This window comes from Symphalangus syndactylus, chromosome 13 (assembly GCF_028878055.3).
Source record: "Symphalangus syndactylus isolate Jambi chromosome 13, NHGRI_mSymSyn1-v2.1_pri, whole genome shotgun sequence".
Classification (NCBI taxonomy): Eukaryota; Metazoa; Chordata; class Mammalia; order Primates; family Hylobatidae; genus Symphalangus; species Symphalangus syndactylus.
This window is the reverse complement of record NC_072435.2, coordinates 26,330,929-26,348,005: the sequence shown is the minus strand read 5'-3', so window position 1 is coordinate 26,348,005 and position 17,077 is coordinate 26,330,929. Positions and strand designations below refer to the sequence as shown.

Sequence of the window (17,077 nt, the reverse complement as noted above, 5' to 3'; positions counted from 1 at the left end):
TGATGAGGCAGCATGTATCACTGAAATCCTACTGTATTCACTGCCATCTAAAACTTTTTCTCCAATATGAAATATATCTGCCAACTGTTAAGGTTTTATTTCTGGGCAAAGGCTTTCCCGTGATAATGCTGCTAGTATGTGTAAGTTCATTGATGATCTATTATGATCACTGAAGAGATAAGGTCTTTCTTCCCATAGAAGGCTTTCCTAGCCTCCCCCTTTGTAAGATTTATCTCAGTAAATACTTTTCAAGACATAGTTACTTAGAAAATTTTCAAGACTTTTCTGCATTGGATATATCAAGTTTATTTCCTACATATTTATTGTGACATACAATATGAGGTAATTAATCACTGAAGGCACTATTGCATTCTCTGCAGTCATTAAAATTCACTCCTGCAAACTGCATTATCTTCCAAGGGTGAAAATCTAGCAACAGGCTGCTCTACACTGCCTATATGCATGTATGCTAGGAGCACGCTGCTGTTTAATCAGTTCATATTACTAACATGGTTTTCTCTCTGCATGAATTTGTTTGTATGTAATCAGTTCAGATTCTCTGCAAAAGGACTATGTACCTTACACATTTGTCATGTGGACGTTGTCATAGTTTTAATGAAGGTTGACAAATGAAAGGTTACCCCCAGTCCACAGAATCTCTCTCAGATGAGTTATTTTCTATACATTGGTACATCAAAGAATTCAGAGCCTGAATTCATATTGAAGCCTTTCTGACATTGATAGCATTCATCCTAGTGAATAACACTGGATTTTGAAATATGATTTTTCATACTCAGTACACATGTAGAAAATCTATACCGTGAAATCTCTGATGTTGTACAAGACAGATTTTCTTCCCAAGGGCATGACCACGTCCATTGCATTGTTAGAGTTTGTTTCCATTATGAGTTCGCTGATGTACAATGAGATTTCTCTTTGAGGAGAAGGCTTTTCTACATTCACTGCATACAAAGGGTTTCTCTCCTGTATGAGTTCGTTGATGAACAATTAGACGGCTCTTCATAGTGAAGCCTTTACCACATTCATTGCATCCATAAGGTTTTTCTCCAGTATGAATTTGCTTATGTAAAGCAAGCTCAGTTTCCTTGGCAAAGCCTCTTCCACATTCACTACATATACAAGATTTCTCTTCTGTATGAATTTGCTGATGTACAATGAGATAGCGTTTCATAGTGAAGCCTTTTCCACATTCACTGCACATAAAGGGTTTCTCTCCAGTATGAGTTCGCTGGTGTACAACAAGATTGCTCTTAAAGGCAAAACCTTTTCCACATTCATTGCATATGTACGGTTTCTCTCCAGTATGAGTTCGCTGATGTAACATCAGTCCACTATTCACAATGAAACCTTTCCCACATTCACTGCACCTGTAAGGTTTCTCTCCAGTATGAGTTCGCTGATGTACAATCAGCCGACTCTTCAAGGGGAAGCCTTTCCCACATTCACTGCATATGTAGGGCTTCTCTCCAGTATGAGTTCGCTGATGTATGATGAGCATGCTTTTCACAGTAAAACCTTTGCCACATTCACTACATAGATATGACTTCTCTACTGTATGATTTCTCTGATGTACAATGAGATTACTCTTCCTGGGAAAGCCTTTTCCACATTCGTTGCATACGTAGGGTTTCTCTCCTGTATGAGTTCGTTGATGTTCGATCATACGGCTCTTCATGGTGAAGCCTTTCCCACATTCATTGCATATATATGGTTTCTCTCCTGTATGATTTCGTTGATGTATGATGACATAGTGCTTTGTGGTGAAGCCTTTCCCACATTCACTACAGATATAGGGCTTCTCTCCTGTATGAGTTCGCTGATGTATGATAAGCATGCTCTTTCCAGTGAAGCCTTTTCCACATTCACTACATACATAAGATTTCTCTCCAGTATGATTTCGCTGATGTACAATGAGATTACGCTTGCCTGGGAAGCCTTTTCCACATTCATTGCATATGTAGGGTTTCTCTCCAGTATGAGTTCGCTGATGTTCAATCAGACGGCTCTTCATGGTGAAGACTTTTCCACATTCACTGCATATAAAAGATTTCTCTCTTTTATGAATTCTTTGATGTTCATTTAGCCTGGACTTTCTGGAGAACACTTTTGCACACAAAGTACATCCATAAGGTTTTTCTCCTGTATGAACTCTCTCATGATCAGTGAGCTGAGACTTCTTGACAAATGCTTTCCCACATTCACTGCATATGTGGTTTTTTTCTATTTCATGAGTTCTCTGATGCTTACTGACTTGGGATTTAGTGCTATTGGATTTTGTACTTACAGAGAATTTAGCTGCAGAATAAAGTTCTTCATAGTTACCATGAAGAAATGATTTCCCATCTCCATTAAATTTAGTAGAGTTCTTAATTTCACAGCTTTTGTTCTGGCTGACTAAACTTAAATTTGATTTCAAAGTTTTTATATATAACTCAAATGTATCATGATTTTCCCTGAAAAGACAAAGGCTTTTGGTTTGAGAGGCAGTATTTCCAAATGCATTATGTTCATGGTATTGTTCCACACTCTTCAGCATCCTTTGATTTTTCAAGTGATCCTGCAGATGATCATCAACTTTGTTGTTTTCTAGGAAAGAAGAGAACAGTGAATCCTTTTATAATCTTGTTGGGGATAAAACTGTTTTCTTAGAAAAAAAAATGCTTGGTGTTTTATTTTGTTTATTATTATTATTTTTTGAGACAGAGTCTCACTCTGTTACCCAGGCTGGAGTGCAGTGGTATGATCTCAGCTCACTGCAACCTCCGCCTCCTGGGTTCAAGCAATTCTCCTGCCTCAGCCTCCCAAGTAGCTGGGATTACAGGCATGTGCCATCATGCTCAGCTAATTTTTGTATTTTTAGTAGAGACAGGGTTTCAATATGTTGGCCAGGCTGGTCTTGAACTCCTGACCTCCAGTGATCCCCCTACCTCGGCCTCTCAAAGTGCTGGGATTACAGGCGTGAGCTACCACACCTGGCCAGGTGGTTTTAAATATGGCTATTTAATGACAATACTAAGATAATAGTATAAAAGCAACTTCATGTATACACTTTGGTAAAAACATAATAATATAAACAAACCAAAAAGTAAAAGCAGTCTGTGTGCAAATAAGGTGAGGCAGTTGACAATCTGTATCGATTTGACAGCTTTCTAAATAGGACCTTGCAAAACATGCGGACATAGTAAAATACAAGCAAGTCATTATTACAAGCAAACAACAGGGCTTGGAGGAACACCATTCCACAAAATGTTGGGAGACACCAGACCACAAAGGTGGAAAAGGCAACTGATTCACAATTCTCAGGGTTGTATTTATTCACTCCACTAGTATTTGTTGAATGACTCCTATGGACAAGGCACTCTGCTGGCATTTGGGATATACAAAATATGCCTTCTTTTCACTGATGCTGAATTATAGTTAGGAAAAACAATAAGAAGGAACAAAAAAAGAAGGGAGTTGGTGATGTTAAGTGTGGTTTGATGGAGCAGTGTAGATGATGAGATTTGAAGGAAAGCAGGATATATTTGTATAAAGAAAAGACAAGGTTAAATGATGAATTCAATGGGGAGAGTGAGGAAAGTGAAGACTCAAAGATTACTAACTATATGGCTTGAGCCACTGGGTAGATGAAGGCATCTGATAATGAGATGGCAAATATTACTGCAGTCCAGAACATGTAAAGTATACTCTGTGAAACATACACTTTGAAATGGTTATCAAATATGTAACACAGACATCAAGAATCTGGTTGGAAGGCCGGGCGCGGTGGCTCACGCTTGTAATCCCAGCACTTTGGGAGGACGAGGTGGGCGGATCACGAGGTCAGGAGATCGAGACCACGGTGAAACCCCGTCTCTACTAAAAAATACAAAAAATTAGCCGGGCGTGGTGGCGGCGCCTGTAGTCCCAGCTACTCGGAGAGGCTGAGGCAGGAGAATGGCGGGAACCCGGGAGGCAGAGCTTGCAGTGAGCCGAGATCGCGCCACTGCACTCCAGCCTGGGCGACAGCGAGACTTGGTCTCAAAAAAAAAAAAAAAAAAAAAAAGAATCTGGTTGGAGGTATAAATGGAGAAGGCAGCATGGAAATAATCAATACATACATATTATTTGAGAAAAAAGGACTGAATGACTTTTTTTTTTTTTTGAGACAGGGTCTCACTGTCACCCAGGCTGGCATGCAGTGGCACAATCTTGCATCACTGCAACCTCCACCTCCCAGGCTCAAGCAATTCTCCCACCTCAGCCTCCTGAGTAGCCGGGACTACAGGCACATGCAACCATGCCTGATTGATTTTTGTATTGTTTGTAGAGATGGAGTCTTGCCATATTTCCCAAGCTGGTCTTGAACTCTTGGACTCAAGTGATCTGCCCACCTCTGCTTCCCAAAGTGTGTGGGGAAAAGAAAGAGAGATCAGCCTGTTACTGTGTCTATATAGAAGGAAGTAGACATAAGAGACTCCATTTAGTTCTGTATTTGAGATGCTGTTAATCTGTGACCCTACCCCCAACCTTGTCCTTGCAAGAGACATGTGCTGTGGTGACTTAAGATTAAAAGGATTTTGGGCGGTGCAGAATGTGCTTTGTTAAACAAGTACCTAAAGGCTGCTTATGGTTAAAGGTCATCACCATTCTCTTAAATCTAGAGAAAAGAAAAACATTTGTCTTCTGCCCGTCCCTGGGCGATGGAACATCTCAAAGCACAGCACCGGTGATGGTAAAGATAATTGTGAAAACCGCCTTTAGGAATAAGGTGGGGCTTGCTGGAGCAATACTGCTAAAAGGTTTATGGAGATGTTCGCATATACATCTCAAAGCACAGCACCGGTGATAGAAAAGATAATTATGAATAAATACTAAGGGAACTCAGAGGCCGGTGCCGGTGTGGGTCCTCTGTAAGCACAGCACCGGTCCCCTGGGCCCCGCTTTTCCTTCTCTACACTTTGTCTCTGTGTCTTATTCCTTTTCTCAAGTCTTTCGTCCCACCTAATGAGAAGCACCCACAGGTGTGGTGGGGCAGGCCACCCCTTCAAAGTGCTGGGACTATAGGTATGAGCCAAGGTACTGAGCCAGGATACCATGTTGAGAAGACATGTAGAATGAAAGATGAAAGTACAGAACCAAGGTTTTAGACATTCCAACATTTGGCTTTGGGATTATTTAAGCCCTGTTAGAGGAACCAAACTGTGAATACAAAGATCAGGGAAATATGCTTACTGAGATATATAAATTTTTTTTTTTTTTTTTTTTTTTTTTTTGAGACGGAGTCTTGCTCTGTCGCCCAGGCTGGAGTGCAGTGGCGCAATCTCAGCTCACTGCAACTTCCGCCTCCCAGGTTCACGCCATTCTCCTGCCTCAGCCTCTCCGAGTAGCTGGGACTACAGGCGCCCGCCACCACGCCCGGCTAATTTTTTGTATTTTTAGTAGAGACGGGGTTTCACCGTGGTCTCGATCTCCTGACCTGGTGATCCGCCCGCTTCAGCCTCCCAAAGTGCTGGGATTACAAGCGTGAGCCACCGCGCCCGGCTGCTTACTGAGATATATAGAACAAATACATTCACATACGTGTTACCTGGCAAGTAAGAATTGGAAATCTCCATCTGTTGAAATTAACTGAACTGAGATAGACTCTTGTGTGGTCATTGTTACTAAATTTGCCCCTCTTCAATCTGTAGACTACCATCTAACTTTCCAAAAACATCCATCACGTTTAATGAACAACTCCTATAGTCAACACTCCACCCTTTGGTTTAGCTGTGTTGCGTTATCATATGTTCCATTAATTATGAAACAGTAAAACAATGATAAGGAATTTTGCAACTGGCCAGTGTACCATGTAGTTACCTTCAGAAGAAAATGTGCTGCTGCATGGGATATGAAAACTGTCACTTTCTTCAATCACATTCTGCTTGCAGTAGAAAAAGGCCAGGCATGGTGGCTCACGCCTGTAATCCCAGCACTTCAGGAGGTCAAAGTGGGCAGATCACTTGACCTCTGGAGTTCCAGACCAGCCTGGGCAACATGGTGAAACATCATCTTTACAAAAAAATACAAAAATTAGCCAGGCATGGTGACGTGCACCTGTAGTTCCAGCTGCTTGGGATGTTGAGGTGGGAGGATTGCTTGAGCCCAGGAGGTCGAGGCTGCAGTGAGCCAAAATCATGCCACTGCACTCCAGCCTGAGCAACAAAGTGAGACCCTGCCTAAAAAAAAAAAAGTCATATCCAATTTTTCCCATTTCAGTGTCCCTGATACACTGTTTCCTCATCTGCCACCAATAGCATCTACTTCAGTAATGCTATATTTATGTCTCAGTATCAGTTAAGTTGTACTAAAGGATAAACTAGACAAAGGTTGTGGATCTTCACCTTCAGTTTTTAAGATATTTAGCTGTTTCTTATTATTTCTACACTGCTGTCATCCAAGTGAAAGGTCAGACTACCAAGATATTTTGTGAAAAGACAAAAATATAAAATTAACCAACCCTCAACCATGCTACCTCAATTACTCATATATACAATCAAAAGTCATCTTGATAAAAAAAAGTTTACATTACCACGAATATTACCATGTTTCTGCTCCACAATTTCTCCAACAAGCAGCTTCTATCACTGGCCTGTATTTGGCCAACGTGAGGCCAGTCTTTTGATAGTCAGGCCCATGGCCTTGCACAATTTCTATTTCATACCTTCATTCTTTTTTTTGAGATGGAGTTGCGCTCTTGTTGCCCAGGCTGGAGTGCAATGGCACAATCTTGGCTCACCACAACCTCTGCCTCCCGGGTTCAAGTGATTCTCCTGCCTCAGCCTTCCTGAGTAGCTGGGATTACAGGCATGTGCCACCATGCCCGGCTAATTTTGTATTTTTAGTAGAGACGGGGTTTCTTCATGTTGGTGAGGCTGGTCTCAAACGCCCAACCTCAGGTGATCCCCCCACCTAGGCCTCCCAAAGTGCTGGGATTACAGGCGTGAGTCACCGCACCTGGCCCATGCCTTCATTCTTAATTCATGTCACCATCTTCCTAATTCAAAATCTAGATATGCCTTGTGCACATCATACTCTTGCTGCAATTCTGACTATCCTGCCATATGCTCTATTTTCTCTATATTCCTTAATTAACCCCTTTATTGTTAATTTTTATGGTAATCTTCTGTGTAGTGAGGATCTAGCTCTAACCTCATCCAAAGAGAGATCTAGCATTTGTTCTTAGCTATTAGGAAATGATCTCTAGGCCCCTGGAATGTCCTGGCCCATAGGAGTGTCTTTGTTTGCCTGGTGGCTTTAGCCGCTGGACAGTTTAACAATATGATTCATGATAGGGGCTTTGGCCCATGCCATATCAGTTCCAGCCTTTGGAAAAACTGGACACTCTAGGTATTAGCCTTACTTCTGGGAGAGGATGAAGACTAAAAGTCAGCCATGTGGGCTGTATGTGACTGAAACCTAATCAAAACTCTGGCCACCAAAGGCTCAAGTGAACTTCCCTAGTTGTTAATACTCTGTATCGTCACACACTGTGGCTGGGAAGAGATGTAATGTCCACAGTGAGAGGAGGACCAGAAGTACTGTACTTGGACCCCCTCCTGGACTACAAATGACCTGGCAATTCTAATCCTAGGTGAAGGCTCAAGAAAAATGAAAACATATGTTCCTGAAAAAGTTGTACATGAACGTTCATAGCAGCATGATTCATAAAAGCCAAAAAGTAGAAACAACCCAAATGTTAATTCAATAGATGAATTGATAAATAAAATGTGGTATATCCATACAATGGAATATTATTCAACAATAAAAAGAAATGAAGCACTGATACATGCTAAAGAATGGAAGAATTTCAAAAACATTATGCTAAATGAAAGAAGCCAGACACAAAAGACCATATATTTCATGATTCTATTTATATAAAATGTCCAGAACAGGCAAATCTATAGAGATAAAAAGTAGAGGCCAGGCACGGTGGCTCACACCTGTAATCCCAGCACTTTGGGAGGCCGAGGCAGGTGGGTCACGAGGTCAGGAGTACGAGACCAAACTGGCCAACATGGTGAAACCTCATCTCTATACAAAAACACAAAAATTAGCTGGGCATGATGGTGCGCGCCTGTAATCCCAGCTACTTGGGAGCCTGAGGCAGGAGAATCGCTTGGACCCAGGAGGTGGAGGTTGCAGTGAGCTGAGATCACACCATTGCGCTCCGGCCTGGGTGACAGAGTGAGACTCCATCTCAAAAAAAAAAAGAAAAAGAAAAGAAAAGAAAAAGAAAGTAGATTAGTGATTGCCTAGGGCTGGGGGCTTGGAAACAATTTTGTTTTTAAGTGATGCCTTGAAAATCTTCCAAAATTGACTATGAACAGTTACATAACTGTTCATACACTAAAAGGCACTGAAAAATAAACTTCAAATTGGAAAATTGTATGGTATGTAAATTATCTAAGCTGTTGAAAAAACAAATCTATAATGGGAAAAACACATTAGGGAAATGAATACAATGCTACTGTCTAAGATGAACTAAAGGAAAAGCAGAAATCAAATGTACAAAGGAAGTACTCTGAGACAGACGTAAGTTATGACCTGGTTTGGACTAGAACTGATGTAGGACGTAAAACAGTCCTTTCTAGGTAAACAGTAAACAAAAATAGTAGAGACTTTTAAGAAGAGAACTCCATAGGTAGAGGACATTCAATACAACACCAGCACAGACAGGACACATCTATGGTACTAAAAGAGAATGCAACCTTAAAATAAGATGGGAAGGGTTTTTTGTGGAGGGAAAATGATTCCCATTCCTAACGTAGGCGCTGCTTCTGTGTCCTCAGACACCCCACACAGCCTTCTTTCACTGACTATAATATGACTTGCTGCTTCTCACGTACCTGGACAGATTTGACTGTGCCTTTCATCTTCCACTGTCCATGGTTCTTCTCCTCGTTCCAACTTGGAGAGTGCATCTGGTTTGCTGACTTGATAACCTGTTTATGGGAAATGATAGAAGACAGACACACTGGATTGGGCTGGGGTATGAAATGTGAGAGAATGTTACATTTAAGTAACTAGACAGTTTTCACATCTGAAAGTAGAGGTTTTTCTCTCAGGAAAGGGCACATTACAGTCGGACCTTAATATCTGAAAATTTCACATCCAGGGATTCAACCAACCATGGATTGAAAATATTTTTAGAAAAACAATAAAAAAATACAATTAAAAATACAATAAAAAAATACAAAGTGCAGTGGCTCTTGCCTATAATCCAAGCACTATGGGAGGCTGACATGAAACCAACATTTGAAGCCAGGAGTGGGAGACCAGCCTGGGCAACATAGACTCCATCTGTACAAAAAAAAAAAAAATTAGCCAAGCATGGTGGTTTGCACCTGTAGGCATAGTTCCTCAGGAGGCTGAGGCAGGAGGAACACTTGAACCCAGTTCAAGGCTGCAGCGAGCCATGAAGGCACCACTACATTCCAGCCTGGGCGAAAGACCGAAACACTGTCTCTAAAGAAAAAAAAACAATAAAAAACAAATTAAAACATATAGTATAACAACTATGTACATAGCATTTACATTGTATTAAGTATCAGGCATAATTTGGAGATGATTTGAAGTATTCAGGAGGAAATGTGTGTAGGTTATATGCAAATACAATGCCATTTTATATGAGACTTGAGCGTCTGTGGATTTCATATGCATGGAAAGTTGTGAAACCAATCCCTCTTGGACACTGAGGGGTGACTGTATATCCTTTTATCAGAAGTCAGAGGATGTGCCAAAAATCTATATTCAGAGCACTGCAGTAACTTCCAAGGGTAAGCAACTGAGAAAGCAAAGGCCACAGACTGGGCACCCTCCAGGTGACACAGAGCAGCTGTCCTCACCCATTGATACCAGGTTGCTGTAGATCTCCAACATCACATCCCGGTACAAATCCTTCTGAAAAGGGTCCAGGAGCTGCCACTCCTCCCAGGTGAACTCCACAGTAACATCCTCCAGTGTCAGCAACTCCTGTAAGAAAACAGAGCCTTGCTTAATAGGAAGTGTTTCTCTTTTACTGACATGAAAAGAATGTGAAGGGAAGTTGTCCCGCTCACATTAACCATATAGACTGCATCCATCTATAAGTCTATTGTATTTTTTAATATTAACAGAGAATCCCCAAGTATTCTATAATTGTACAGTGCCCCATTTGCTCAACAAAAATTAAGGTTTTATATCAAATCCTCTCAGTAAAAACAGGTTTTATGTACAAATTTTAATTTTGGTATCTATTGACCAGTCAAGGAAGTATATGCTACTGACATCTAGATATCTGATATAAATTGTTTCATTCACTGTAAGCCTTCCCAGCTAATACTAGCATAAGACATGGAGAGACTTCAGATGCTAGAATCACAGGACACTACATTCATGTTTAATTACTAAATGGATTAAAAAATAGAAATGTATAGAAAACATGAGAAACTATTAAAGAGTAACCAAATTGAGAAAACTTATTCTTGGAAACATATATTAAATATATATGTATAAACACATACATATATATATATATGTACATGTATATATACATATACAGTCACAGGTATGTGTGTCTATTAACAGAAAGGTTATATTAAATACACTGAAGAGATAATTAGTGAGTTGGAATTCACAGTAAAAAAAATAACAGGGCCAGGTGTGGTGGCTCACACCTGTAATCCCAGCACTTTGGGAGGCTGAGGCAGGTGGATAACTTGAGCTCAGGAGTTCAAGACCAGCCTGGGAAACATGGTAAAATCCTATCTCTACCAAAAAGACAAAAATTAGCCAGGTGCGGTGGCACACGCCTGTGATCCCAGCTACTTGGGAGGGTGAGGTGGGAGGATCGCTGGAGCCCAGGGAAGTTGAGGCTGCAGTGAGCTGTGATCATGCCACTGTATTCCAGCCTGGGTGACAGAGTGAGATCCTATCTCAAAAAATTAAAATAACTGAAAAATGAAGCAAAGATACAAAGTGACAGAAAGTATGAAGGAGAGTTTACTAAATATGGAAGACAGAGTGAGGCCTAACATATGCCTATACATAGTTTTTGAAATATTATATTCAAATAAGAGAAGCAATTTCCAAATATCTGACTGAGAAATTTTCAGAACTGATTAAATATCCTATAACTCAAATTTAATAAATCAACAAAGCCAAGCAGAAAATCTGCACCTAGACACATCAGACTGAAACTACTGAACATCAGATGCACATATAACATTATACAAACAACTGTTAATAGAAGGAAAAGATGCATTACCATCAAAAGAAAAATAAAATGTCCTAACAACTGACTTCCACAGAAACAAAAGAAGCAAGAAAAGTGCAGAATAGTGTCTTCAGTGTCTTGATTCTGTGGCAATTGGCAAATTGTATGGTATGGCCTAGCCCTGAATGCCACTGGAAAATACATTGAGACCCTCTTGTCAACTAAACTGCCACTCTCCTGTCTCAACATGACTTATAATCACATGGTAGTAGGATCTTGAGGCAGGAAAGAGCTAGGTGCAAATTGATGGGATAATCTATCCCCATATAATCACAGAGATTAATACACAAAGAAAAGAACAGACTTGGTGGAGTCTGCAAATTCTTAATGCTGCTGATCTTATCGCATTCGGAATTATTTCACACGAGAAATAAATCTGTTTGAAAACAAAAACTTAGGTTTCTACCTAATTTCATACTCAAAAATAAGTTTTTCCTGTTTAAAGTCCTAACCAGTAAGCAAAAGAACCTGTGGAAGCAGAAGGAAATATGAAATATATTCATGTTCAAAGCCATAAAGGAAAAAAATAGGGACAAATTTTATGAGAAAAAAAATTTAATTTCTACATTGAAAAACAGATCATAAAGCTGAAAGAAAAATGACAGGCTAAAAAACTTTGCAATAAACAAAAGATCAATATATAGTAGATATAAGCAACTCATTAGCCAGTAAGAAAAAAGTTTTTTTAATGTAAAAATCATAAAGTCAGGCATTTCACAAGAGAAAAAAATCCAGTTGGCCAAGAAATACACAGGAAGGCTTTCAACCTCAACTGTGATGAGGAAAATGCAAAATAAGACAAAAGAATATTGGACCATTGAAAATTGTATAATTTGATAATGTCATATTTTTAAGTATTGGCAAAGATTTACGGCACAAAGGCCTCCATGTATCAGTTTCTATGTGGCAGGCACTCATTTAAATACTTTACATAGTTTAACAATGTTTTCATGTATAACTTTAGACAAATGGAATTTTATACAGTCAATATTCTTCAATTAATTGCAGTGATTATTCCTTTATATTCCAAAACTATACCATCTAAGGCAGGGGTGTCCAATCTTTTGGCTTCCCTGGGCCACACTGGAAGAAGAAATGCGTTGGGCCACGCATAAAATACACTAACACTAACGATAGCTGGAAAAAAAATGCAAAAAATTCTCATTATGTTTTAAGAAGATTTACAAATTTGTGTTAGGCCACATTCAAAGCTATCCTGAGCTGCATGCAGCCCACAGGCCACAGGTTGTACAAGCTTGATCTAAGGTGACCAACAGGTGGAATGTGATTTCACTGAAGCAAAAGAAGTCATAATAAATGTGTTTATATATGCGGACACATACATAAAACACATAGATTCATAAATACACATACATACAGAGATGCACACAGTTCAGTGACAGCAAGTACATGCTACCAAACATTTGTTGAAGCAGTATAAGAGGATTAGGAAGAAAGTTATGAAGAGGGAATCTACTTTTACTTTTTTTTTGAGACGGAGTTTCGCTCTTGTTGCCCAGGTTGGAGTGCAATGGCGCGATCTCGGCTCACCACAACCTCCAGCTCCCGGGTTCAAGCAATTCTCCTGTCTCAGTCTCCCGAGTAGCTGGGATTACAGGCATGCGCCACCACACCCAGCTAATTTTGTGTTTTTAGTAGAGATAAGTTTTCTCCATGTTGGTCAGGCTAGTCTTGAACTCCTGACCTCAGGTGATCTGCCTGCCTCAGCCTCCCAAAGTGCTGGGATTACAGGCGTGAGCCGCTGCACCTGGCCCGGAAATTTACTTTTTTAACCAGTATGTACTTCATAATCAGAATTTATTTCCCTGTGGGGCCAGGTGCAGTGGCTCACGCCTGTAATCCCAGCACTTTGGGAGACCGAGGCGGGTGGATCACCTGAGGTCAGCAGTTCGAGACCAGACTGGCCAACATGGCAAAACCCCATCTTTACTAAAAATACAAAAACTAGCCAGGCATGCAGGCGCACACCTGTAATCCCAGCTACTCGGGAAGCTGAGGCAGGAGAATCCCTTGAACCAGGGATGCAGAGGTTGCAGTGAGCCAAGATCACGCCACTGCACCCCAGCCTGGGCAACAGAGTGAGATTCCATCTCAAAAATCCAAAACCAAAAAAAAAAAAAAAAAAAAGAATTTTTTCCCTTTGGAATCCATGAGTAATTTATGTAATTACAAAAAATAAAAGCAATAAAAGTATACAAAAGAATTGGATGTGAAAATGCAGAAGGATACTGTATATTCTGAGATCAGGTGAAGTTATCAAACATGGCACCCAACGACTCAAGACCTTATCAGACAACTCCCTAATGCCAAATCTGCAGTTAATGCCAGTTCAGCCACTTGTTGAGGAAAATGGAAGCTATGCACGCCTTCCATTTTCTTAGGTCACTTAGATTTTATTCCTAAATAAGCTCACACAGACACGCAAGACTTGAGTGTGTAGCCTTGCCTTCGTCCCCTGAAAAAATTGTGTTCACTGACTTTGCCTGGTCTATTTCCATAGGAGTCTCTGAGGAACCCTGCAATAAACAGCAGTAAGAAATCTTCTGCCTTTATTAGAAAACTAGTTCAAAACACTGTTCACCATATCACCTCTGGGAAGAATAGCAAATTTTTCTTGAGATCTAAGTGCCATGAAATAATGATCTCCTGAGGAACCTGTCTGCTTCTCCCCACAGTCACTGTAAAACTTAGCATGACTTTCTTGTACTGGCTGTCAGAGACATCAGATGCAAATTGAGAGCTAATGTAATGGAAAGGATCTTCTAGTCAGGCATTATTTTCCAACATCAGTCATTTTGTAGGAATCACATAAACACTATATGCCTGATCTTACTTTGCCATGATGTTGGAGTTAGATTTAAAGTTTATTTCTCTCTAGATTCTGAAATGATTTCTTACAGGTCTCTACAAATCCACTATGGAATAAAGGAGAGAATAAAATACAGAAAAAGTCACCTGGGCATTGATCATTTTCTTCTGCTGTGGGAAATGGCCAGCACCTGGGATACTCTGTCACTCTGTCTTTGTCTGCTCTGGATCTGCCTTAAATTTCTAGTTAGAAACCCATCACCAGTGAGGGGCGTCCACAGAAATCGTATCTAGGTCCTGGAATCTTCCTCTTTCTTCATTCACTTCTTGTCTCTTCCCAGGGTAGCCAGGACCTGTGGACTGAGGAGCAAAACAACTTTCGGGGGTACATTCACCTTAACGTGTGGCCCTGAATATTTGTCTCTTTATTTGGTTCTCTCAAACCAATGAAACACAAGATCCTCAATGTAGGCCAAATGCCTTTCTTCGGTGAAGTGTGGAAGTAACATGAAGATGAAAGGGGAGGTCACAAAGGAGAATCCACACAGCATCATGCCTAAGCAGTAGGTAATTCTCATATCAGTTTTTTTAAATGAGTCCATATGGATGGTGAGAAACTACATTTTTTCCTTTATACAATGTTACCCTCACACCTCTTTAAAAGTCTTTATATATATTTAAAAGTGTTTATATACGGCCAGGCATGATGGCTCACACCTGTAATCCTAGCACCTTGGGAGGCCGAGGTGGGCGGATCACCTGAGGTCAGGAGTTCGAGATCAGCCTTGTCAACGTGGTGAAACACTGTCTCTACTAAAAATACAAAAACTTAGCCAGGCATGGTGGCGGGCACCTGTAATCCCAGCTACTCGGAGACTGAGGCAGGAGAATGGCTTGAATGCAGGAGGCGAAGGTTGCAGTGAGCCCAGCCATTGCACTCAAGCCTGGGCGACAAGAGCAAGACTCCATCTCAAAAAAAAAAAAAAAAAAGTTTATATACACACTTCAATATGAAGAACAAGAAACACATAGAAAAAAAGAGGGAGACAGAGAAAAGGAATACGAGTTATAAATACAAATTTAGAAAACAATTCAAAAATATAAAAACTGGGAAAATAGCCGCCTTTACATACTAACATACAAAACCTGAAACACCCATAAAAATATGCAGTGCATTTGCAAGAGGAAGGATAAAAATAGGCTCTTGTTAATTTGTGCGCAGTAATTAAAAAAAAAACATAACGTTAAATAGAAAGCTTATTCATCCGCCCCCCTTCACCCCCAAAAAACTTTCATTTTCTGCAGGTTCAAGAGCATGGGTTGTTGTGGAAAGCCAGAGGATTAGAAAACTCATCGTGGAGGAGGTACTTGGACCTGAAACTTTTAGGAAATGTTAACGTTCATCAAGTCTGTTCCAGCAGCCAAAGTTTGAGCTCAACACACACACACACACACACACACACACACACACACACACACACACACAAAACCAGCCAGGGCTCTTGTGAAAAGACTTCAGCTTTCACTTGTCTCTACACAAAAGACTACCATCCCGCCAGATAAAATACGAAAACCTGGAGTAGATACACACGTACACTGGCTTCCCTTAATGATTCATCGATCACTGAGCCTCAGACTAATCCAGAATGTGAAACAGAAGTCACATTCGTTGACAAAAGCCACCCCATCGATTCTCAATCACTGAGCCCCACTGGGGAGTGACCCGCGAGCACCACAATCCCTGACCTCAGAACTCTTGGTCGTTGATCTATTCCGGCCTTTAATCACTGACCACCAGAGCCTCCATGAGGGACCCCCAAAGATATCCTATCACAGACACCCACCAGGGACTCCTATCAGCTCCCCTCCAAAAGGAAACACCCGCCCCCGCCTCCCCCAACCGCCGCGCTACCTCCACCGTATAGCGCCACCAACAACGCAGACGCTCTCAGAATGCTCCCTCCCACCACGTTTCCACGCCCTGACCCACACACTGACCTGACTCTCCTTGGAATGGCCGCGACCTCTTAAAAGCTGAACTTACTTCCCTAAACTTCTTCCACTTCTGGGCCCCTCGCCCAACTCCCTCCCCCTCTAAACCTTCAGAGAGGGTCAGCCGCGTTTCCATGGAGAGCGGAATGCGGCCTTCCGGCTTTTCCTCAGGAGGAGACGCGTCCGCGCCGGCGTCACCTCGCCGCTCCGGGGGCGGCCATCTTTGAGTACGTGACGTACAGAAGGCACAGCGGCCGCGAGACGCAGTGGACAGGGGCCTCTTAAACTGTCGGATTTCCAGACACCTCAGCCCTGGCAGAAAATGGAGAGCTTATCAGAGGCTTGAGTTCCCACAGACAGACACAGTGTGGGGGTAAAGTCCTCTGAACAGACAGGGAACAGAAATAAGTTGGTCTTCTCCTTGCAGGGGATAGTGAACGGCGCAAACTTCTCAAAGGCCAGAACCCATTATTACCACAAAGCCGCGGCATCCCTTCTTAGCGGTCATGATGGCTGTGACGTCTCAGCTCAATGGAAAATTAAAGTCACCTCTGGGCACCTCAATCACTATTGTAAATGCGAAGCGTTTTAGAAGCTGTATAAAAACTGAAGCAAGCGGGACTAGAACAAAAAATAAGCGAACGGTGCGTTGCAGGTAACCGAGCCAGAGCCGTTAGGCGAGAGCACGGTGGGGGCGGCCATCTTAGGGGAAGTTCGGTGTCCGTACGGCAGAACATATGCTCTCTGGGAAGCTTGCGGTGGAACTGGCCCATGGAAATGTCTTTAGAAGAGAAGAACCACCTGGCTCTGTTCTTGACTCTGGAAAAGAATCCTTTTCTAGAATTATTTAGGTTGTTGCCAGATGAATTTCCTTCAGAGAGTTTCCTTGCCCCCACGCCTTCCTATCTTTAAAGCCAACAATAGGCCGGGCGCGGTGGCTCACGCTTGTAATCCCAG

The 17,077-nt window shown here is 41.5% G+C and overlaps 1 protein-coding gene across 1 annotated transcript; it reads right to left on the bottom strand.

Moving 5' to 3' along the window:
* Window positions 1–281: 281 nt before the first annotated feature.
* On the bottom strand, window positions 282–16,976 carry ZNF432 (zinc finger protein 432). The gene is given in 6 exon segments (XM_055238886.2): window positions 282–2,607; window positions 8,892–8,985; window positions 8,988–9,029; window positions 9,874–10,017; window positions 14,276–14,488; window positions 16,127–16,976. Coding segments are annotated over 5 exon segments (2,016 nt in total). The 5' UTR covers window positions 14,291–14,488; window positions 16,127–16,976; the 3' UTR covers window positions 282–886.
* Window positions 16,977–17,077: the final 101 nt, after the last annotated feature.